General features: G+C 45.9%; 1 protein-coding gene across 1 annotated transcript in view; it reads right to left on the bottom strand.

Moving 5' to 3' along the window:
* Positions 1–24544, bottom strand: part of LOC122934354 (serine palmitoyltransferase 3-like) — a 68367-nt gene extending 43823 nt beyond the window's left edge. The window contains exons 1-3 of the mRNA XM_044289754.1: positions 24081–24544; positions 1708–1896; positions 515–669 (exon numbers count right to left, since the gene is read on the bottom strand). Coding sequence (XP_044145689.1) covers positions 515–669; positions 1708–1896; positions 24081–24182 — 446 coding nt within the window. The 5' untranslated portion in view covers positions 24183–24544. The remainder of the gene's footprint in view (positions 1–514; positions 670–1707; positions 1897–24080) is intronic.
* Between the last annotated feature and the right edge of the window lie 349 nt (positions 24545–24893).

The following is a 24893-nucleotide window of genomic DNA, read 5'->3' as shown; positions in this document are numbered from 1 at the left end:
TAACAGACTGGACCAAAATTAGTAGCAAGCTTTATAAAACATTATCAACATTTCAATGACATTTGGGGAGAGGGACTCTTTACCGGACCATTATTTTTGTTTTTCCTGAGCAACATCCTGGACATTTGGAGATACATGTGAGGATACACTGTTTTTATATCGCTCTATATCTCTATTTCTTTTTATTGCTACATGTACTCAGCATATTTCTAGGCATTTTGATACGCCCAATCCTATTTTGGGAGTAACATCCGTAATACTTATGCCCTCTATAGTTTATGTATTACTTTCTTCAAATAATAATAAATAGACGATTTTATTCAGGATTTCTGCGTGACTCCAGATTCTGAGTGCCGGCCTACATTCCTATCCTTCTATATACCCTCTACTGACGGGGTGAAACAGACTAGACCTAGAGCACCTTTTACATTCCAATCTACAGGCGTAGCCACCACATGCCTTGTTATATAACTTATTTTTCAGCCACAAGTCTATTAAAGTTCAGAAAAATCACCTGTAGGACCAGTTGTAGTCATCAGTCACTCTTTCCATGAGATCAAACTGAGGGCCAGGAACACTGCAGATGGGACGGTTCCAATTGTCTCGGACTCTCATGTAGAGATTTCTTGTGTAGAAGTTTTCAAAGTCTTGATAAAGAGGCACAAAGTCCTACCATTGTAAGAAAGTAAGGATCATGACTTTTCTTCACATATATTGGAGTTATTCACACCATAGAGATAACATATTGGGTGGCTATAATGCAAATTAGTAAAATTATAATACAGAGCAGTTCAGTATATTAATTGATAAAATAAGGATATTCTGTATGACATCCATTTTAATTTTAGTGTATGTGCTGTCCAGAGTTTGCTAAATATTTTACAGGTTATCCAGAGAAATATGTTTTTTTTGTAAAACAAATTGGGCAGAATGGGTTAAAAATAACAACCATTATTCATGTCAACGATCACCCACCACTGCTGTTCTGGTCTGCACTGCTCTCGACGTCCTGGGATTGACACACAAGAAATGGACTGCCAGCTGAGCCAATCACTGGTGAGGTGGGTCACTGCTGAGACCTGTCATTGGCTCGGTGAGCAGTCCAAGCCATTTCCTAGGTGTCAAGCACATGACCATGACGTGGAGAGCAGTAGGACTAGAGAAGTGTTAGAATGGCAGCAGTGGGTGATCAGTGAGGTGAGTAATGGGGGAGTAGAGTAATGATTCACAAGGTTGTTTGCCCTGGAGCTGACAATCCCTGTGTCCCTGAACATAGAAAACCCTCAGTCACATGTTCACGGTCCCACTCCCCCAGGATCTGGTAGCCAATCACAGGAGTCAGCCTTCACAGGGACTTGAACAGTACATCTTGGATATACCGTATCATTCAAGCTGCTGTGACCACCGATTCCTGCAATTGGCCGCAGTGGTCATGGGACCAAGCCACTTCCATGGCTTTGGTGTATGGGAAATGCCCAGCAACTGAGCAGGGACAGGATCAAGGACAGGCGAGTGGGGTTTTTTAAATGTTTAAGGGCGCAGGTTAGAACCCCCGGGATTGTTGGCTCCAAGGCCAGACAACCCTCTTAATTGCTATTTTTAACCCAATCTGCTCATTTTTTTTATAATTCCGCTTAAACCCCCCCCCCCCCCCCCCAGTAGAGAGAACAGGTTACCAATCTCTGACATTATGTAGAAAAGTCTTACTTTTTGTTCTTCCCTTTCCTCAGCCATGTGACATTTCTCCAGTCCCCATGCTCTCATGAAATCCCGCAGGTAGCCAAACAACGTGACAACACCAAAACCTATGTAGGTGAGTACTGCAACATACAACGGAGCTTCTTCAAAGGACTCTTTGAACTCTCTCTTGTAAAGATTTCCATTTACAGTTCCATTCTGTGGAAAAAAATCACAATTTACTTTGTTTTTACACAGATTTAATCAATAGTTGCACATAGGAAAATATATTGATTGGTACAGGATGGAAGAGAGACAATTTATGGTTAGGCACTAGTATCAATGGGACCATATTGTATATACCTCCGTGTTCCTCTTACCTTACATGGAGGCATAATATAGAAGAATAGAAAATTGTTCCTCTGTATTAATCTGTGAGAAAAAAAATAAAAAATTGCCATGCTCCATAGTATGCCATACGACGGTGGCACTATTTCCTAGAATGAATGCCTCGAGGAGAGAAAATGATACTGTATGGATGAAAGTGGTGTGCCTACAGAAGCCCAGCTCCATGTTTGTGCTCTGGACTTTGGCCTTGCATCTTCAAATAATAACATAAATGTAACTCATTCTTTAGTAATATCTAGTATATTGGTTTAGGCATAGTTATGGATACAAAGTCCGGTGTTAATACTTTAGAGCCAAGTGTGTATGTGTTTGATACGGTTATGATCAAGATCATTGCACTCCACGGTATAAGGCCTCATGCACACGACAGTTGTTTTTCTCGGCCTCTGTTCTGTTTTTTTTGCGGATACGATGGAGACCTATTCATTTCAATGGGTCAGCAAAAAAATGCTGATAGTTCATCTGTTTGTGTTCCGCGTCCGTTGTCCGTGTTTCCTTTCAGCAAAAAAATAGTGCATGTCCTACTTTTTTCACATTTGCGGACAAGGATAGACATTTATCACAAGGGATCTGTGGAAAAAAACGGATCCAAAAAACCACTATCGTGTGCATAAAGCCTTAATGTAACTGCGGATATTCCTTCTATGTGTATTTCAGAGATTCAAGTGCAGACAAACGTGTGCGACTGGGATTACAAAATTGTAATAGTCAACAGAACCAGGGATTCCCGGATGATTACAAAATTGTAAGTGATTACACAATGTGCGACATGTGAGGAAACCTCCTCATGCAAAATCCTGCCCAAATGTTATGAATTGTGGATTGGCATGCTCTACTATTGGCACTGTTGAAGGAGAACTGAGGTTATTCTCTGTATTACAGGATGCTGTGGGTCCGGGATACAATAGATTGCCAATTCTCATACCTTTTTGAAGGGTGAATTATAATGGATTGTTCTCCTGGTAGGTACTAAAGGACATCTGTCAGCAGATTTGTACCTATGACACTGGCTGACCTGTTACATGTGCTCTGGGCAGGTGAAGACATCTGTGTTGGTCCCATGTACATATGTGTCCACATTGCTGAGAAAAATGATGGTTTAATATATGCAAATGAGCCTCTAGGAGCAGCAGGGGCGTTGCTGTTACACCTAGAATCTCTGTTCTCTCTGCAACTGCCCCGCTCTCTGCACTTTGATTGACAGGGCCAGGCAGTCTAAATGTCATCACACTTGAACATTAATCAATCTGCTCAGCTCCTCCTGCTCTGTGACATGCTGCCTGCGGACTGCACAGCATTTTCATGGTGATAGGTTCTCGTTAATTAGATCTACAAGCCTGGTCAACACTGTCAATGAACACGTACTGTATATCAGTGGTTGCCTGCAGGACAGCAGAGAAACATGGTAGACATAACCTGGCTGCGGAGATCTGACTCTAGAGTGCACAACTAGAAACAGTGATGACTAGCTCAGCACCACAATTTCAAGATTACAATTAGAGATGAGCGAATCGAAGCTGATGAAGTGGAATTAGTTTAGGAAAAATTCTATTCGCACCGAATGCGAATTTCCTCTCGCTTCGTGGTAACGAATCACATTTTTTCCTAAAATGGCTGCTGCACATGTGAGGACATGAACTCTGGGAAGGCAGGATCACCCATAATGCCATGCATGCAGCCAATCAACAGCCAGCCAGCCCTGTGATGTCACAGCCCTATAAATAGCCTCAGCCATCTTAGATTCTGCCATTCACCAGTGTACTTAGTGCAGGAAGAGACGTCAGCAGGCGCTAGGGACAGTGATAGAAAAAACGTAATTGTTCTAAAAAAAAAACAACGATTTACAAGTGCAGGGAAAGATTATTCAAAGTGTAGGGAAAGGATAGGGAGGAATCGATCCACAGCATTTCTGTTGAATAGGGTTCATTCGGGGAGGCTAGATAATAGGAACATTCCTATTACACCTTGCTGCACGGACTGGGGATCCAAATTGCCATTATACAGCTCTGTAATTCCAGCAAACCGTTCTGGTTATTAGGGTGCAAGTGCTGTTTGGTACAGATAGTCACAGGAGTTAATACAAGGAAATATTTATACGTCTTATTTTCCCTAGTGCGGTGCAGTTATATGTTCTAAAGCATTTTTTGGCTTGTATTAGTGGGGAAAAAAGGGCTCATTAGCCGTTGTGTGGTGAAGTGTGAAAATTACAGCCCTTTTTATTGTGTATTAGTGGCAAAAGTAAAATATATTTGCTGCTCAGCGGTGCAGTTATCTTTTCTAAAACCCTTTTTTCCATGTATTAGTGGAAAAAGAAAAAATATATTTTCTGCTCAGTGGTGCAGTTATCTGTTTTAAAGCCATTTTTTTCCGTGTATTAGTGGAAAAAGGAAAAATATCTTTGCCGCTCAGCGGTGCAGTGAGATATTTTACAACCCAGTTTGCCGTGTATTACTGGCGAAATACAAATATATTCGCCGTTCATTGTTGCACTTATCTGTTGAAAAGCTTTTTGTGTAAAAATAGAAAAAAATTAGGGCTTAATTGCAGTTCAGCGGTGCAGTGCTATATTCTAAAGCCCAGTTTGCCATGTATTACTGGCGGAAAAAAATATATATTAGTCGTTCAGCATTGCACTTATCTTTTGAAAAAGCCTGTTGTGTTCTGTAACAGTTTAAAAAAAATTAGGGCCTAATTGCAGTTCAGCGGTGCAGTGCTATATTCTAAAGCCCAGTTTGCCATGTATTACTGGCGGGAAAAACAATATATTCGTCGTTCAGCATTGCACTTATCTTTTGAAAAAGCCTGTTGTGTTCTGTAACAGTTTAAAAAAATGAGGGCCTATTTGCCGTTCAGCGGTGCAGTGATATATTCTAAAACCCTGTTTGCTGTGTATTAGTGGCAAAATAAATAATATTTGATCTAACATTTGGTTATTTGATCTAACAGTTGTCAGGCAGTGAAGTGCCAGGCCCTGCTCAGGGGAGTGGCAGAGGCCTAAATATTTCTGGCGCAGGCAGAGGTCACAGCAGAGTAAGGGGCCATGTCCACAGGGGTCACTTCCTGAGGCCTAAGTGTGAGCTAGCGGTCGTGTCTTGACCAGCAACCCAGCGGTTCTTCAATGGTTGACTCTATCTTCGACTTTGTCGCAAGTGACATCAGACACCCCCAACCAAGAGTCAGTGGATTCGTCAGACACAACCCTTAATTGGCATGGCCTGGGAGCAGGCCCTGTGCCCTCACCTGTCCTCAACCTGCCTCTGTACTTTCTGTTCCCTCACAGCGAGAAGTATTATTTGCTGTAGGCTCTGCTCCACTTTTCAGCGAGAAAGAGCTACTAGAGGACAGTCAGCAGCTACTGCCCAGCCAAGATGTGGAGGAGACATCCACCGCTTCCTCCTCTAGGCGGGCAAGCAGTGATGAGGAGAGTGGCGTGGGAGCTGGTGTTGAGAGCGGTCAGGCTCCTGATCCAGAGACAGTTGAGGAGGACATCAGTGACGTGCAGACACTACTCGATGATGATGATGTAGCGGATCACACTTGGGAGCAGAGTGACGAAGGGGCTTCATCATCAAGAGAAAATGGTGGCAGCTTGCCCGTGAGCCAGCAAGTCACCAGTGTGGACGGGAGTCAGTGAGGTCAGTAGCAAAACACGCTCGGGGTAGACCACCTGCTTCGCGGAAGCCTATCTGCCCGGGAAGTAGCGGTGCAGGGGCTCAAGTAGGCAGCGGCAATAGCAGTCAGTCAGTGCATAGTGTTGGGGGTAAAATCACCTACTCGGTGGTGTGGCTTTTTTTTTATCCACCGGAGGAGGTCAACGTGGCCGTATGTAGAATCTGTGGGCAGAGGGTGAATCGTGGCCAGGGTGCCAATTTTGGCACTATGGCAATGCATCAACATATGCAGCGTCGCCATAAAGTGGCCTGGGAGAACCGTGGCTCCGATGTGGTGGTTCACCCACTGGCACACACCCGGTTTCTGGCAGTCAAGGATCTACCACCTCAGCCGAAGGGGGCTGTCTGTCCTTCCCATCATCTGCTGGTCCTGATGCTCCTGCTCCTCCTCCTCCTAGTCACTCATTCCGCCAGCAATCGATCACAGAAGCGATTGCCAAGAGACAACAGTATGCGTGCACTTATCCAACGACGCAGAAGCTGAATGTGCTCCTGTCCAAGTTGCTGGTGCTGCAGTCCCTCCCTTTCCAAGTGATGGACTCTGCACCTTTCAGAGAACTGATGGCTTGTGCGGAGCCAAGGTTGAAAGTCCCAAGCCGTCATTTCTTTGCCAAAAAGGCAGTACCAGCCCTGCACACACATGTAGAACAAAAGGTGGGCCAGTCCTTGAGCCTGTCGGTGTCTGCCAAAGTGCAGAGCTGTAACTAAGGTCAGGGACAGTACATGTCCTTTATGGCCCACTGGGTGAATGTGGTTCCTGCACAGCCACACCAGCAACTTGCCCAGGTGACGCCGCTTCCGCCTCCACATTGCCACTCTATTGGTCCAGCGACAATGTCCACCTCTGCCTCCTCATCCTCCACCGTGTCCTCAGCCTCCACTGCAGGGACAATGCACAGTGCCCCTCCAGCATACCACATGTGCAGGGCACGGCAGTGTCACGCTGTTCTGTAGCTCGTTTGCCTGGGCGAATGGAGTCACACAGGGGAGGAACTGCTCCATGTCCTTCAGCAAGAAATCAAATCCTGGCTTTCTCCACGACAACTGAAAATCGTATGTAGCTGGTTCCTACAGTGCCCTGAATATTGTAGGCTTAGGTAAGTCCAAATAGAGGCAGTATACTAGTGTTAGGGGCCAATCTGCGGAAGCCACCTTAACGCCTGGTAGATGGGCCCAGGACCAATCTGCGGAAGCCACCTTGACGCCTGGTAGATGGGCCCGACACACGTTTGATCAAATATGTGCGCTAAGAACTTCTATTAACTAATTCATAGTAGGTATTATACCACTTTTATTTGGAATGACCCCCATTTCTTAGCTCTATTGTTTGTATGTATAATGGTGTGCAGCCATTTTTTTTTTTTTTTTTTTATAATCATGTTTGCTTCATGGATATGCACCTTTGATTTCTGAAGGTTCTAGTCTAAATTTTCTTGTAGTCAACTACTATAGAGACATCCTATGTAGTCCTATGCTGGCCGCTGCCTATCTGCGCCATCTCCCATCCTCTCGCTGAGTCTAGAGTCGCTGATGAGCAGCTTTCTTCACCCGCATAGTGAAGAAACTACTCACCAGCAGCTAGACGTAGATCAGAACTTGAACCAGCAGGTGGTGGCATACTTGGAGTGCACCCTGCCAGCCGATATTGAAGATCCGCTGGACTACTGGGCAGCCAAACTGGATTTGTGGCCACAACTGGCCGAGTTTGCCCTGGAAAAGCTGTCCTGCCTGGCCAGTAGTGTGGCATCAGAGCGGGTGTTTAGTGCGGTGGGGGCCATAGTTACCCCAAGAAGAACTCGCCATTTCAAGATGAATCAGGCGTGGATCATCCATGATTTTATGGCGCCACACCAACACTTTGACAAAAGAGACTGATTTCTTATGGCTACCTGCCTCACCTACTATTCTGATGCTGCCACCTACATCTGATGCCAAGTGCTCCTTCTTTCACCCACCATCTTCAGCTGGTACTGGTATTGCCACCCACCTCCACACTATGTCACCTTGCCACTCTGTGGCCTCCTAAAGCTGCCACCACCTCCACACTATGTCACCTTGCCACTCTGTGGCCTCCTCATGCTGCCACCACCTACAGACTCTGTCATTGGGCCATTCTGTGGTCTCCTCATGCCGCTTTCAGCTCACTACTATGTCATAGGGCCACTCTGTGGACTTCTCATGCTGTTCCCACCCTCCCTACTTTGTGACTGGGCCACTATTTAGCCTTTTTGGCTTGGCTGACATCATTATTTATTTGACTCTTCCTCTGATCTGTCAGAAGGAAGGTAAAATAAGATGCACAACGGATCCTGTCTGTGTGGCAGCTGTAAGGCCTGTATGGTCCCATCAGAATTGGCTTGTGATTTTGTAGCCAAAAGCATGAGTGGGTACAAAACACAGAAGACTTGCAAATATCCATTTCACGTGTCATCTCTGTTTTCGATCCACTCCTGTTTTTTTGGCATTAGCATCACTGATGGATTACTGACCAAATGCTGACTGAGCGAAGGCGTATGCTCCACAGACAGGATCCGTTTTTTGTGGGTTATTGTTCTGACGGATAAGAGGAAGGGCAAAATAATCAGTGATGTCCACACAAACTTACTGCTGACACCCTCTCTACTCTGTTGGGGGGCTCTACTTGTATAAGCGTTTAATAGAACAGGTTCTGTAGACATTTATGTGGAATCAGCTGATGACGGTGTAAAAGGAGTGCACTTCTTCTTGGCGCTAACATCGACCTGTAAGGTTGAGTTCATACTTGAGCTATTTGGTCCCGTGACTGCCCAAAAAAGTGAAGTGTGCAGTGATTCTAAGAGCGACGCCTGTCATCTGCATGTCATATGGACTCACAGTATTATTTCACTACCAAAGCAGACTGCCTATGTGTTTTTAAAAAAATAAATAAAAATTTGCTCATCTCTAATGACAATCTAAGAAAGAACCTCTAAAAACCTCTAAATATGCTTGAATGGAAGCATTGTGTAGCCATTACGAGTGCACAACTGCTTATTATGTGCAACATCTTATATCCAGTTGTTGAAACAAAGGCAGGCACGCAAGAAAAACAAGAATACAGACTTCTGCCCATTTACCCCAATCACATACAAATGTGCATTCTGTATTGTGTCTTTGTTTCATTGCTAGCCCATCCTAAACAAAGCATGCAGTAATGGTTCAATCCCTGTTAGAATCAGCAATCTCTCCCTACTGGAAATGTTTGCATAAAGCCAACAGGGAGTGACCTTGGAGCTGTAGTGGCCCTAGGTCAAAGGCCAAGTCTCTGTGAAACGACTCCATATGGATCTTGTAGTTATAGGAACCATATAACAACAGGCTTTCTTTAAAATTTTAAGCTTTTTCTGGGCAGTAGAAAAGAATGAAATTGTTGCTTTATGACTCATTGTTAAAGGGGTTGTCCTGGAGTTAGATATTCATGACTTAGTTTCAGGATAACTTATCACTATCAGATTAATGGGGTCTGACTTCTGTCACCTTAGCACAGTGTTCCTCAACTTCAGTCCTCAGGGCCCACCTGCTTGTCATTATTTGAGAATATCCCACAGAATTAATACCTGTGGTAAGTCCTGATGAATTGACACTAATTAAATCACCTGCTTGGTACTAAGGAAATCCTGGGGACTGGAGTTGAGGAACATTGCCTTAGCAGATCAGCTATTTGAAGGGGTTACCGTGCTCAGATGAGTGTTGTGGCTCTTTCTATAATGCCAAACACAGCACTGTACATTGTACAGTGGCACTGTTTGGCATTGCAGCTCAATCCAATCCACTCAAATAGAATTGAGATGCAGAAAAGGCATATAACCGAGTCCTGTAGTCCCTTTCAGCAGCTGATTGGTGAGGAGTCAGGTGTAAGGCTCCCACGCATAAGATATTGACTCATTGTTAAGACAGGTCATTAATATTTAAATAACTTTTCACACAACTTTGCATAAATCAATAGTGCAATCAAATTGACCATAAGAAACTTTGCAATATGTCCTATCAGAGAAATGTCTAGTTCTCATGTTATCTTCTGTTTACCTCTCCCCCCCAGCCCTGCTTGCTAAATGCTTTTCTCTTTTAGATATGCATTGAATCCATCCAGGCTGGGAGAAGCTCACAAAAGAAATCATATTACACATATCAATACAAGTCTATGGAAGAGCTGAGTGAGACAGGACTCCATGAATGTCACTAAAGCAACTTTTGCAGCTACATAGCTTATATCCCAAGTGCTTTATTCACAACCATACTGGTCATTGCAGGCCGCAATACACGAACAGTGATGGCCAGTTTGCATTGTTTGCCCGTAAACATATGCGGGCTGCCATCTTTTTTCATAAGTCCGGCGAGGCACAGGTAAGCCCTTACCCTGTGCCTGTGCGCGAGCCGGTCTGAGAACAAGTGCAGTAAGCGGGAGCAGGCAGCTCCGAGAACAGCCACCGAGGGCCTTCATCGGGCTGTTCTCGGAACTGCCTGCTCCCGGTGACCGCATTTGTTTTCAGACCGGCTCGCGGCACAGGCACAGGTAATGGCTTAACTGTGCCTCGCCGGACTTGCAAAAAAAGATGGCAGCCCGCATATGTTCACGGGCGACTGGCCATCACTGTACACGAACATCGACCGTAGGGCAGCCGCAGCAGATCAAGGACCCATTCACTTTAATGGGTCCGCAATCCGCCCGTTCCGCAAAAAGATAAGACATGTTCTATCTTTTTGCGGAACGGAAGTACGGCATGAAACCCACTGAAGCACTCCGTAGCGTTTACGTAGGGTTCAGTTCCGTCCTTCCGTTCCGCACCATTCCACATCTCCGGATTTGCGGACCAATTGAGGTGAATGGGTCCGCATCCGTGATGCGGAATGCCCATGGAACAGTGCCAGTGTATTGTGGATCGGCAATGCGGTCCGCAATACGGCAACGAGCAGCACATGTGTGCAGGAGGTCTATGAGTGAGTAAAAAAAGGTTATGAAGCTTATTCTCCTCTACTTTCTGTGTGCTGTGGATGGCAGCTAGTCATCACCCACCATCTCTGGGAACCTAGACAAGCTGCTAAAAAATACCCGATACATATGATACAGTGGCCAATAATAGTATTATTTCTCGTGTATGCACACTGTACTATTGATTAATGCAGGGTTTGTTGAAAAGTTAGGTACACTTTAAGTTCTGGAAAACCCCTTTAAAGTTTTTTAGGATGTGTGACAGTGCGGTTCACTGTGACGTTTTCCGTGTAGGCTGGCTGCATGCACCCTTGCATACTGGCTGCAGGCTGAATTCCTGTGCAGGCTGGTGGCTTGGAGCTGCGTGCTGGCTGTGGGGTCTGTGAACTTGTGGATGTTGCTATTCTGTGTCAGTCTGTCTGCAGTTTCACGGGTTGGTTGTGCTCTGGCGTACTGGCTGCAGGTGTCTCTCTGTATGCCGGTTGCCAGGGGTAACGGCCTGTGCTGCAGTCTGTCTGTTATGGTCTGTTCTAGACTCTGGTTCTGTTGGGGTTAACACCCGTGTTTTGTGGCTGGGTGGGGCTTCTCAGGTGCCTCGTTTTGCAACTTTAAGTTCCTGTAAGCTGTGGGGCTTGGGGTAGCTCCTTGCTGCTGACCCAAGGGGTCTTACCATCTGGCCATTTGTATGGTTCCACAAAGGTTTATATTGTTGTATTCCGTATCTTGTATATGCCATGTCTGTACCTGCCCTGTATTATGTTATGTTCCTGGTCTGTTCCCCGTTCGCCACGCAGTGCGTAACTGCGTCTGAGAGCCTGGCTGTGCTTAACTGCTTCCTATGTATCCTGTCCCATGTCTGTCCTGTTGTGTCTCTGGCTTCTGTCCCTGTTCTGTCCATGTCAGTATCTGCTTGTTTTATGTCCGCCTTCGGAAGAGGGTCCCTTGATTCCCCGGAGGGGGAATCGCCATCCATGTGCAGCTCTGCCTGGTGCCGCCTAAGATGGAATATCTTATTTCAGAAGGATATCTGTAGCAACATGTAAGAAAAGTAACTAATGCTATGAATGTGCATTTCCTTCATGTCATGTGGGCACTTATCTTCTTGTAACAAGTGCAGATTGACAATATAAGAGGTCTATAGGAATGGGGCTCGTTTTCTTCTATTACATGGTGCAATCATTGACTCTCTACAGTTTGCATTATTGTCAGCAGGACATCCCTGCTTCAACACTGTTTATGTGCTGCTGAGAAATTATGATTTTTATGTCTGCATATAAGACATGAAATGAGTGCTTGGTTGATCAACAGAGATGTTTACACAGGGCAATGATTGGGAATGATCATCCAGGTAATCGCCGTTCAGCTTAAAATGGCTTTAGAGGCGTTTTCCCAGAGTATAAATTATTAAGGGAAGCCCCCTAGTCTGCTTCTTTTCCCTAAAGATGTATACTTATCTGCTCCCTGCTGTCTCCTGTTCCTCCATTTTTCAGTCCTCGGCTTATTGTTTTCTAGCTGGGGCATAGACGTGGTCACGTGCCCTGCCATAGCGGTTATATGTCACTTGGGACACTTAACGAAAGCAATGCATGTGGCATTGTTCTTGCCCTGGCCAGAAGACAACTGGGGAACAGGAGATGAAGGAATGGAAGCCAGTGTATAGGACCAGGCAGCAGGGCATGGGCGTAGGGATCGCCATAGCAGCCATAGCAATCGCTATGGGGCCCTAAGCCACTGGGGGCCCGGGCCGCCGGCTGAGGATTATATATATTTTTTTATTCATGTGGCGTAGCTACAGGGGTCGCAGGCCCCACCAGGACAGACAGAGAAAGCTCTATCAGCAGGGCCTGCAGGCTGTGGGCGGTGCGATAGGGCGTGGCCGGAGGCAGAGAGGCATACCTGCAATGAGGAGATGGAGTGGTCCCGCTCCCAGTCTGGGTGGCAGTCAAACTGGCTGGAGGTGGAGGATGCGGAGCGTACAGCGAAGCTGCGTGCTGCTGGGCCTGGCAGCGCTGCTGGAGTGTGGGCGCGCAGACGTTCAAGAGGCTGTGAGGTGAGGGCTGGCTGACTCTGGGACTGGTAAAAAGAGTCCTGGACCATTATATCTGGGGAGGAGGGGGGAGCTGCACCCTGGAGGTCTGGACCAGTACATTTAAGGAGAAGTGGGGAGCAGGACCCTGGAGGTCTGGTCTGGACCATTATATAGGGGGGAACAGGACACTGGAGGTCTGGACCATTATATCTGGGGAGGAGAGGGGAGTGGGACCCTGGAGGTCTGGACCATTATATTTAAGGATAAGGGGGGGATCAGGACCCTGGAGGTCTGGACCATTATATTTAAGAAGGGGGGAGCAGGACCCTGGAGGTCTGGACCATTATATAGGGGGGAACAGGACACTGGAGTTTTGGACCATTATATATTGGGAGTAGGGGGAAGCAGGATCCTGGAGGTCTGAACCATTATATATGGGGAGTAGGGGGAAGCAGGATCCTGGAGGTCTGGACCATAATATATGGTGAGTAGGGGGAAGCATGAACCCGGAGGTCTGGACCATTATATAGGCAGGAGGGGGGAGCAGGACACTTGAAGTCTGGACCATTATATCTGGGGACTGGCGGTGGGAGATTCAGGGTGGGGGTGGGAGGTCTAGGAGGGGTGTGGGGATGTTGGGGTGGGAGGTCCTGGAAGGGTGTTTGGGTGGGAGCTCTGGAAGGGGTGGGGGTCTGAGAGGTATGTCGGGGTGGGAGATCAGGGAGGGGGGGCCCATAATTTTTTTTTGCTATGGGGCCCAGTCATTTCTAGCTACGCCCCTGCAGCAGGGAGTGTATAAAGTGGTTGTGTCATCACAGACTTTAATGGCATAAGACTAGGATATGCCACAAAGTCAGATAGATGCAGGTCTCACTTCAGGGACCTGCACCTAGCTCCAGAATGGGCCCCCCCGAAAGTGAAGGAGAACGATGTCTGCATCTTTTGTGGCCCCTTTGAAATTAAAGGGTCTGCACGGGCACCATCCGTGCGGCTGCCACAGATGGGTCTAGATCCATTTAACTAGAATAGGTCCATGATCCGTCCACACCGCAAAAAAGTAGAACAGGTTCTATTTTTTTGCAGTGCGAGGCACGGAGAGGAACCCAGCGGAAGCACTGTAGAAGTAAATGGGTCTGCATCCGTAATGCAGTGCAAAAACGGCCGGGGCCCGTATATTGCGGATCTGCTGTTTGCGGGCCGAAATATGGGCATGGCTAGGCATGAGGCCTAAGTCTGATATTGCTGTATTGACCACCACAGCTAGATCTGCACTCCTGGAACCTGTATGCTTGATAAATGTGCTATTTTTACTAAGGTAGATCTGTAATATGATCATTATGAAACTCCTCAGTGATACCTGTTATTTCACAGAGGCCGCAGCTTGTAGTGATTATCTTTTAATAAGATATCTTCTGTGGTTCACTAGAATGCATAGTAAATCTCCGAAGAGACTTTCACGTCATTTCATTTCTTTAAATGTATTTAGCCACAATGTACTAAACTTGTCCTCTAGGTAATTACTCACACACATCAGATTCCTTGGATGTTCAACCTCAGGGTGACAGCAATACTGTGCGGGTTAATCAGTGACTATGCTGAAGTCACTCACCTCCTGACATACTGCATGCCGTATGAGATCATGCATGAGTCAAGAACGGATTTTCTCTCTAGATAAATACTGGGTGATCAGGGAGCGGCAGAGAATGACTGAATCTCCCTTTACTATTGTGGTGTAGAAACTGATAGATATATTTCACAACTCAAGTACGTCCTCATTCACATCTCTGTTTGTGGATTCAGTAGGCTGGATCATCACCGGGATCCCATTGCAGTCAATGCGGATCTGACGGTGAAGTAGAGGATCTGGCTGGCTGCTCTGTTCTGGAACAGCCTGCCCGAACCACAAATGGAGATGTGAGCGAGGCCTTAGTGATGACATATGGCAAGGATGTGTCATCTCTTAAAGGGGTATTTTGGTTATATTAAGTTATCCTGTATCTACAGGATAGGGGATAATTATTTGATCGGTAGGTGTCCTACTGCTGGGATCCCCACCGATCACGAGAGCTGTGGCCCTATGGAGATCCTCGAAATGATTACAGTGGCATGTATGCAGCCACTCTATTCAGCGACTCTCCTAGAAATGAATGGAGCCGCTGCGCTCATACCCGACCAGCCACTGAATTCATTTCTGGTACAGCTGAGAACAGTGCTTGGATGTTACCCCATAGAAATGAATGGAGCAGCTGCGTTGATGCCAGATTGGCCACTCCATTAAAGCGGCTCTCTGGGAATTAAGAAAATAAAATTACTGACAATACTTAAATATTACTTTATTATAAATATATTCCCAAATACCTTTCATTATTTATATAGGCTCGTTTTGTCGGGGATTATGATCCTGAATACAGATAATAAGATCTTAAGCTGAATCTCTGTAGGAATGGAGCTCATGAGGAGACATGAAGTAGAGAGAGGAGGTGGGGGTATGGCTACGCTGGCCATTTTATTTCTCCTAATGATAGGACCCCCTCTGATCTAATAGTTATCCCCTACCCTGTGGATAGGGGCTAACTTAATATAACTGGAATATATTTCATGGGAGTCTGATTCCAGCGATCCATAGAATGCAGGAGGTGCAGCACTCTTTTAATGTCCGGCTGAAACAATACACAACAGCATCAGTGTAGTTACAAGGTTTCCAGGTTACTGAATACTTTGCCCTGAAGGATTATGCAGATACAAACTGTAGATTACAGCTATTGTTCAGAGGCTTGGTGCCTTTAGCATCTAATGTAGTATACTTTTTAGTGCACAAGGCAGTACAGTTACTTACCAATGAAGTACACAGAATTTTATCAGGGGTGGACGGACATTGAGGTTCTTTGCAAAATTCCTTAATGCTGTGCCATTAAAGGGCTAGTCTCATGATATACATTAAAGACATATATGCAGGGGCGTAGCGTGGGGGGGGGCCGGAGGGGCCGTTGCCCCGGGCGCCAAATTGCAGGGGGCGCCAGGCAGCCGAAATTTCAATGAGGGCTACGGGAGCCTATGGCTCCCGTCCCCTCCGTTATGCCCCATAGGCTTCAGGCCTAGTGGCCTGAAGCCTATAAGGCAGTAGAGCGATGCAGGACTCGGTCACGATAACCTCACTGTGACCTCCTGCGTCGGGTCTCGCGAGATGACGCGATGACGCGGCGCAGGAAGGCACAGTGAGGCGTTCGTGACCGCCTGCTGCGGGAACAAGCAGGGATGGAGATGGGTAAGTATTTTTTTTTTTTTATGTTACCTTTCCTAATTGCAGTGCAGAGGCTCTGGGGGCAGTATGGGGGGTGGGAGAGGACTGGAGCAGAAAGGCTATGGCATTGGCATAGTAATAAGAGGGGGACATTATATTAGCAAAGAGGGTGCCAGTACATTAATAACAAAGAGGGGGACATTATATTAGCAAAGAGGGGGCCAGTACATTATTAATAAAAAGGGGGGCATTATATTAATAATAAAGAGGGGGCCAGTACATTATTAATAAAAAGGGGGGCATTATATTAATAATAAAGAGGGGGCCAGTACATTACTATTAATGTAATGGCCCCCTCTTTGTTATTAATGTAATGACCCCCTCTTTATTATTAATGTAATGACCCCCTCTTTGTTATTAATGTAATGGCCCCCTCTTTGTTATTAATATAATGGCCCCTCTTTATTATTAATGTAATGGCCCCTCTTTGTTATTAATATAATGGCCCCTCTTTATTATTAATATAATGACCCCCTCTTTGTTATTAATATAATGACCCCCTCTTTGTTATTAATATAATGACCCCCTCTTTATTATTAATGTAATGGCCCCCTCTTTGTTATTAATGTAATGGCCCCCTCTTTGTTATTAATGTAATGGCCCCTCTTTGCTAATATAATGGCCCCCTCTTTATTATTAATGCAATGGCCCCCTCGTTGTTATTAATATAATGGCCCCCTCTTTATTATTAATGTAATGGCCCCTCTTTATTATTAATGTACTGGCCCCCTCTTTGCTAATATAACGGCCCCCTCTTTGTTATTAAAGAGGGGGCCAGTACATTAATAATAAAGAGGGGGCCATTATAATATACAGGGGGAATAATATTATGGGGAATGGGGGACTATCTGTCTGGCTCTAGCTCAGTATTGGGGGGCAGCAGGATGACAGTGTTGAGACACCAGGAAGGAGAGCATGATAGTAAAGTGAGGAACCTAACATTTTTTCGGTGAAACTCTGCAGAGACGAGAAGCGGCTGAAAGAAGTTATCATGGCGGTCTTATCTCTGAATGAAGACGTCGAGGAGAGTCTACATCACAGGAGACGTCACTGGATGTAACAGGTATGGTGCGGTATTCTACTGTAATAATAATGTCCATCCACATATCTGTTTCATGGTAGGGTTGAGGGAGAAGATTGAGAATTTGGCCCATACTGCCGCATTCTGGCCCCAGACTTCAGGTCACACTGTGTGTGTTCTGAATTCTGGGGCCTCACACCCATCTACTACATTATCTGTACTCAGAGAGTTATCTCTGTGTTAGGTGTTACATAGGACTGCTAGTGATCTACTATATTATCTGTTAAAAGTGGCGTGCCTGGGGTAGGCGCGGGGGGGGGGGGGGGGGCGCAATTTTTGGCTTGCCCCGGGTGCTGGCAACCCACGCTACGCCACTGCATATATGGTACATTTCCATTGTGCCATAAGAATATTTTATCAAATAAAACTTTACCCAGGCATTAATCGTCGCCAATGGCTTTAGCCACAAACCTGCACATTAGATTCCTTACTGTTCTCTTATAGACCAGTTTTGGGCAAGCCCAGGAGCCAGACTGTGGTGACCTACTGCCACTTGTGCATACATAATAGAAGCTCAGATCCAGACTTGTCTACAGGCCTGAAGCCGTCCTGTAAAGTACAAGGACAGGCATTTTTCACAAGGGGTATTTGGGGGAGGTTTTTTTTTTGTCAAACATCATTTTGTTTCCCTATGGAGAAGTCTATGGGAAAACATTACACCCATAGCTTACCATAGTTTAAAAAAACACCAAAAGGTGCAAAAAATGGGGACTTAAAATGCCACAAAAAAAAGTATAAAAACCCATCAAAAAACATTATTTTAATAAGATGACTTAAAAACTGAAATGCACTATAACAAAAATGTAAAAACCTATCCGTGTCATCAGCCTTCGGGTCCATTCAGACGTCCGTTAGTGTTTTGCGGTCCGCAAAACACGGATACCGGCTTGTGTGCATTCAACATTTTGTAGACCACACATTGCTAGCCCCAGAATAGAAAATGCCTATTCTTGTCTGCGATTGCGGGCAAGAAGAGGATATGCTGTATCTTTTTTGTGGAGCTGCAGAACAAAAATACGGATGCGGACAGCACACTTATTTTTTGTCCATGTCCGTTTCATCTTTTTTGAAGGCCCATATGCGAAACCAGGAACCATTCATTTCAAAAACGTAAATGACTCCATTTGCATTCCGTATCCGTATGTCCGTAAATCCGTTCCGCAAATAAAAAAGGTAAAAAAAAATGTTCACTGTTACAAAGGATCCGCAAAAAACAAACATGGATCTGTGTTTTGCAGACCGCAAAATATATACAGCCGTGTGCATGAGCTCTAAATCAAATAAAATAGCACGAGAAGTCATACTCGCCACTCTTCCAGCATCGGTCTCTGATCCTGCAGAGGTTCCTGGCTATAGCGGTGATGTTGCGGGCACACCAGGTCACCGTGTAGCCAATCACTGCCCTCAGCAGTATACAGGACATCACCGCTTAAGCAAGGAAAACAAAGAGCAGCAGGTAGGACTGTTATTATATCACATTTACTCGGACAACCCCTTTAAGGCACTACATAATAGCAGGGAGCGTGATAAGAGTGACAGGATGTGCAGTTAACTCACCATGGTGACAGTACACATTACTAATGCTAATACAGGCTATATCGTGAAGCTTTACCTTTACAGTCACGCAGTATATTTCTTTGTATAGAAGGCTTTGAATCAGCCATTATGTTCAGGGGCAGTGTTATGTATGTGGCTGGGTAACCCTTTGAAGGAATTTTCCAGGAGTTCAATAGTGAACGCTGGGGCCTCTTCCTAGGCCAGTGACATCACAGTCAGCAGTCACATTGCCTATATGCTGCTGTGGACCTGGTGAAAGGATCTGGGATGCAATACCAAGCACAGCCACTGTACAATGACGCTGTGCTTGGTATACTGTGAGGAGGCCACAGCACCCTACAAACAGCTGATCGGCCGGGGTGCCAGGAGTCTGATCAGATACTGATGAGCTATCCTGAGGATAGGCCATCAATACTGAACTCTTGTTCACATGTACCCGTGCTGTGGACTGCAAATTGCGATCTGCAATGCACGGGCACCAACCGTGGCCAAGCCGCATGGGGATCTCGGACCCATTCACTTGAATGGGTCCACAATCCGTACGTTCCGCAAAAAGATAGAACTTGCTCTATCTTTTTGCGGTGCGGAGGCATGGAACAGAACCCCAGGAAGCACTCCGTAGTGCTTTTGCAGTGTTCTGTTCCGCATATCCGGATTTGCGGACCCATTGATGTGAATGGGTCCACATCCGTGATGGGGAATGCACACCGGACGGTGCCCGTGTATTGCAGATCCGCAAATGCAGTCTGCAATACGGCAACTTGCAACATACGTTCCTGTGAATGAGCCCTAACCTAGCCCATATTAGGCCTGGCAGTCTGTTCCGGCAGAGAACAACCTGCCTTCGTTCTCTGGATTAAGCCTGTCTGCCGCATTGACTACAATGGGGTCTGGTGTAGATCGAGCCGCTACCCAGCAAATATGCTGGGATTCAGACGGACAAATATAATACATGTGGTTTTTGTCATGGTTTCTTTAAATTTTTTGACGTGTGTCTATAACAATATTTACTGCAAACTTCTCTGCTGTGTCTTCCCTCTCGTGTGGACGTAGCATTAAAGGGACTGACGACTTATTTCCATCTGATCATCTGTTCTAACCTCTTCGTACTATACCACGCACAGCGCCATCCATTGTATGGATGTACTGGACTGGGCTGCATAGATCCCCCGTGACCGATGAACGCAACGTTTCACTGGTCTAGGAAGAGGCCACAGCGCTTACCTGAGCACCACAGCCTCTTCAAACAGGTGACAGGTGGGGATGGGTGGGGATCTGATATTAATGAGCACTTCTGAGGACGGGTGATCAATGTTTCAGTCCTGAATAATACCTTCAGGTGACAAAATATAGTTATATATATATATATATATATATATATATATATATATGGAAAATTCAGCCCGCACAACCCCTAGCAGGTGCAGATTGCTATGGCGAAATAGAGATATAAATGTAAAAACACAAAATGCAATCGCACACTGCAACCAGCACTCTGCCCTGCCTTTATGCTGGATGTTGAATAAGGCATTAGTGTACATTTTGGCCAAAGCGTAATAAGCCACTCACCATGTCAAGGTCGCCTTCATGAGTGGTCCCTAACACTAGTTCCTACCTTTTATGGGCCATGACAGCCACATAAAGTCCAGGGAGTGTTAGGGACCATTAATGAAGGCGACCTTGACGTGGTGAGTGGCTTATTACGCTTTGGCCAAAATGTACACCAATGCCTTATTCAACAACCAGCATAAAGGCAGGGCAGAATGCTGGTTGCAGTGTGCGATTGCATTTTGTGTTTTTACATATATATATATATATATATATATATATAGTTATACACAGGGGCAAAACCCTAAAAGTGGTATGTTGTAAGGGGGGGATCCAGATTGACAGAAATAGGGGAGACATGGCAGGCAGGATCAACAATACCATAGCACAAAATACTGCCCCAGCAGAACCACATACCTCAGCGCAGCAAAATTATTGCCTCAAAAGCTGTCCCTCTGTGGTGGCCACCAACAGCTGCCACATTCTGTCTTCCTCCTGTCACCTCTGGTTAAGATATAGAGCAGGGGTCTCAGGAGGCGACATGTGGGCCACAGCAGTTGAATTCATGTGTGGCCGCTGGTCGGGTACATGAGTAACTGATTCTCACAGCAATAAAGGGAATCTGTCACCTGCTTTTACCATTTTAAGCTGGCACCATCGCTATGTTGACTAAAGCACCTTATTTCCAGCAGTCTTCTTTTTACTTTATTTCGTTTTGTAGTTTTGATATAAAAGCGCTTTTTATGTTATGCTAATGAGGGTCCAAGGTGCCGAGAGGGGCGTTTTTTTCACTCTCCGGTGCCCAGTGACGCCCCCCTGCAGTGCCCAAGACAGCCTCCTGATCATCAAATAACCTCCCACAGCCTGGCAAACGGTTCCGCCCCCTCCCCACGTCATAATCTACCTTATAGAAATGCCCCGTCCTTCTTCCTGTCTGCGGCCAGAAAACTTGCGCAGGCGCAGTACCGGCTGCGGCCTGCGCATGCGCGATCATCAACTTCCTGAGGGTAACAGCCTCAAAAGTCTCACTGGGCATGCGCCGAGCCCAGTGATGTGACCTGAGCGCTGTTGCCCTCAGGAGGCTGATACCACGCCTGCGCGAGTTTTCTGGCCGCAGACAGGAAGAAGAACGGGGCATTTCTATAAGGCAGACTATGACATGGGGAGGGGGCGGAACCGTTTGCCAGGCTGTGGGAGGTTATTTGATGATCAGGAGGCTGTCTTGGGCACTGCAGGGGGGCGTCACTGGGCACCGGAGAGTGAAAAAAACGCCCCTCTCGGCACCTTGGACCCTCATTAGCATAACATAAAAAGCGCTTTTATATCAAAACTACAAAACGAAATAAAGTAAAAAGAAGACTGCTGGAAATAAGGTGCTTTAGTCAACATAGCGATGGTGCCAGCTTAAAATGGTAAAAGCAGGTGACAGATTCCCTTTAATTACTGCTGAGAGCTCATTATGTAACCGGCCAGCGGCAGAGATGGGGGCTTGGGCGGCCTCCTGGGCATCAGCCCACGGGAAATTTCCCTGTAATGTCTATGGCCAATCCGCCGCTGGTTGTACAGTAGCCATCACCCAGAATTTATCAGAAATGTCAACAAAGTAAATAATTACGCACTGCGCGCTTGTACATAAGTGTGCTGTGACTCGACATAAAAAGAAATGTTTGCTTTATTGTAATGTATCACTGATCACCGTGATGCCAGAATTGTGGTCTGAAGCCTGCTTAATGCTAAAGGTAAAGTCAGGTAAAGGGCGCTTTCTAAAAGATGGCTGTTAAAAATGGCTCCTTCAATTGTATGGGGGCCGTTCTGTTAGTATAGAACATTTCCTATTTTTTGACGGCTATTTTTCACAGACGTTAAAAAAATGGCCACGTGAATTGACCAATAGACATCAATGGTTCTAAAAACAGCAGTTAAAAAAAATACAATTTTTTTTTTACTGTCTAGCGAATGTAAAATTAGTGACGACTCCATTGATCTCAATGAGACTTGTGGAAATCCATGCACTTGCCAAGAAAACCATCCCATTCAGATGAATAGAAATTATTTCTGTGACAAGGGCAATTTCACATGAGTGTATTCAGTGCGAGAAATACGCTCAGTGTGACAGCAGTATTACCCAGACTGACCACTGCTCCTGTGACATGAACTCACAGCATTATATTTATTTATAATGTTGTGAATTACAGTCTGACTGCAGCTGTACTGAATTGTACTGACACCATTATGCGAGTACAATTCAGTGTAGCTGAGGTTGGACAGGAACACACAGCATTATAATTCATTATAATGCCACAAGTTCTCGTCCCAGAAACAGAGTTCAGTCTGGGAAATACTGCTCCATCGGGGGACAGCATGATGATAATGTCTGGGCTGCTTTCACACTAGCGTTCGGGTTTCCGTTCGTGAGCTCCGTTTGAAGGAGCTCACGAGCGGACCCGAACGCAGCCGTCCAGCCCTGATGCAGTCTGAATGGAGGCGGATCCGCTCAGACTGCATCAGTCTGGCGGCGTTCAGCCTCCGCTCCGCTCGCCTCCGCACGGACAGGCGGACAGCTGAACGCTGCTTGCAGCGTTCGGGTGTCCGCCTGGCCGTGCGGAGGCGTGCGGATCCGTCCAGACTTACAATGTAAGTCAATGGGGACGGATCCGTTTGAAGATGCCACAATGTGGCTCAATCTTCAAGCGGATCCGTCCCCCATTGACTTTACATTGAAAGTCTGGACGGATCCGTCCCAGGCTATTTTCACACTTAGCTTTTTTTAGCTAATATAATGCAGACGGATCCGTTCTGAACGGAGCCTCCGTCTGCATTATTATGGGCGGATCCGTTCAGAACGGATCCGCCCGAACGCTAGTGTGAAAGTAGCCTAAAGCGCTGCAGAGCAGGTCAGCACTATATAAGTGAGCCAAGTAATAAATAATGAGGCCTTAAGTCTCATGCATACGCCCATAATTTCTGTCCACATCCGAAACGCATTTTTAGCGGATTGGATGCAGACCCATTTGTTTCAAAGGGGGCGCAAAAGATGCAAAAGCTCACTGTGTGCTGTCTACATCCACACATCCGTTCTGCGGCCATGGAAAAAAATAAATAAAATAGAACCTGATTTGATGACCGCAATACAATTACGTCCCTGTGCATGAGCCTTTAGGCTGGGGCTACATGGCGACATTGCATCTAATACCGCAACGCGACAATCACAGAAAATATAACCCTGGTGGATTTTCTGTCACTTGCTGCTTTGCCATCATAGACCACCGGGCAGCGGACCAGCAACTTTTCTGCGACTTGGCTGTTTCTTTACAGCAAAATCACAGCTCTAAATTAGTCGTGCAACAAATTGCACAAATATTTCTGGTCGTGCAACTTTTCTGAGACTTGCTGTCAACTGACACATATCGCCGTGCAGCCCCCACCTATCGATGCCTAATGAGATGCAGATTACAACACAATCACAGTAGTGTCAAAGGGTTTACATTTACTTCCTCATCCCACCAGAAGTTCCTCTAATTCAGCACAACCCTTCCCGTCACCTCTCCAGATATAACTTATAATAACATCTTCCAAGTGAAGCCGTAGACGTGAAGCCCAAATTAGCATGTGCCAGGGGCATGAGAATAAGGACCTAGTATAAGGTCCCTTTAATCTGAGACTACAAGGAGCTTTTACAACAAAGTTAGCCGGTCATATGTGATGTTAGAGGAGATCCAGCTTAAATGAACTGGGAACGACTGCGGTGACTGATAATGCCTCCACACCCTTTCATCGCTGGTCATGATTTCATAAGTATACACGCCCGGCATACAGGATTGTACATTGACCCGTTAATAAGCACACTTGTTATCACTTACCTGTAGTGTTTTATGAAATCCGTTCTTCTTGGTTATTCCATTTAGATGATTTTGGTGCGGTTTGTGCGTCCCATTACAGTGAGCGAACTTGGGCTGAGCCATCGGACAGATCTACACCGCACTCAGATACATAAAGCGACAGAAAACACAGTCAGCCACAGGTAGTCAACCAGTCAGCCAGGTTTATCCAGGGGAAGGGTGTGGTAGCATGGGGAGGAGGAAGCCGGCTAGCCCTTCCTTATCTTAGGTCTCACTCCTTAAAATCAACTGTCAACTTTGTACACCTTCAGACCTCTCTGCATATGAAAATAATTTTGTGTAGCAACAGGTTGACTTCATGAGCTGCTGTGTCATGTCCCTCTAGATTGGGAGGGTTGCTAAACAACAGGCACTTCTAAGGAGCCCTGAAGACTTCTGGAAGAGTGAAGGAGAGTGATTTAAAGAGACACAGCCCTCATGCTTTCTGTGCAGTGACAGAACTTGCAGCCTAAGTTATTAACCTAGATAACTATGCATTAGAGCTAATCATTTACTACTGGAGAACTCAATGTTCACCTCAAACTATGGATATTAGGCTGAAGGACCAGGTTCACTCAGGAAAGCAGTAGTCACTGAGAACTACATCACTTATGCACAGGAACAGGAATCACGTGCAGTGATTTATCACTAGGCTAAGCCATTGCGTTATAAAAGTGGAGATCCTACCCCTGGGACTTCAACCATGCTGAGAATATAGGGGCACATTTACCAAGTCCGCCTGTTTTTGGTCATAAAATTAGGCAGGCCTTTTTTTTTTTTTAAAGGAAACCTGTC

The sequence above is a fragment of the Bufo gargarizans genome, chromosome 4, assembly GCF_014858855.1.
Source record: "Bufo gargarizans isolate SCDJY-AF-19 chromosome 4, ASM1485885v1, whole genome shotgun sequence".
Classification (NCBI taxonomy): Eukaryota; Metazoa; Chordata; class Amphibia; order Anura; family Bufonidae; genus Bufo; species Bufo gargarizans.
This window is presented reverse-complemented; position numbering and strand designations above follow the sequence as displayed.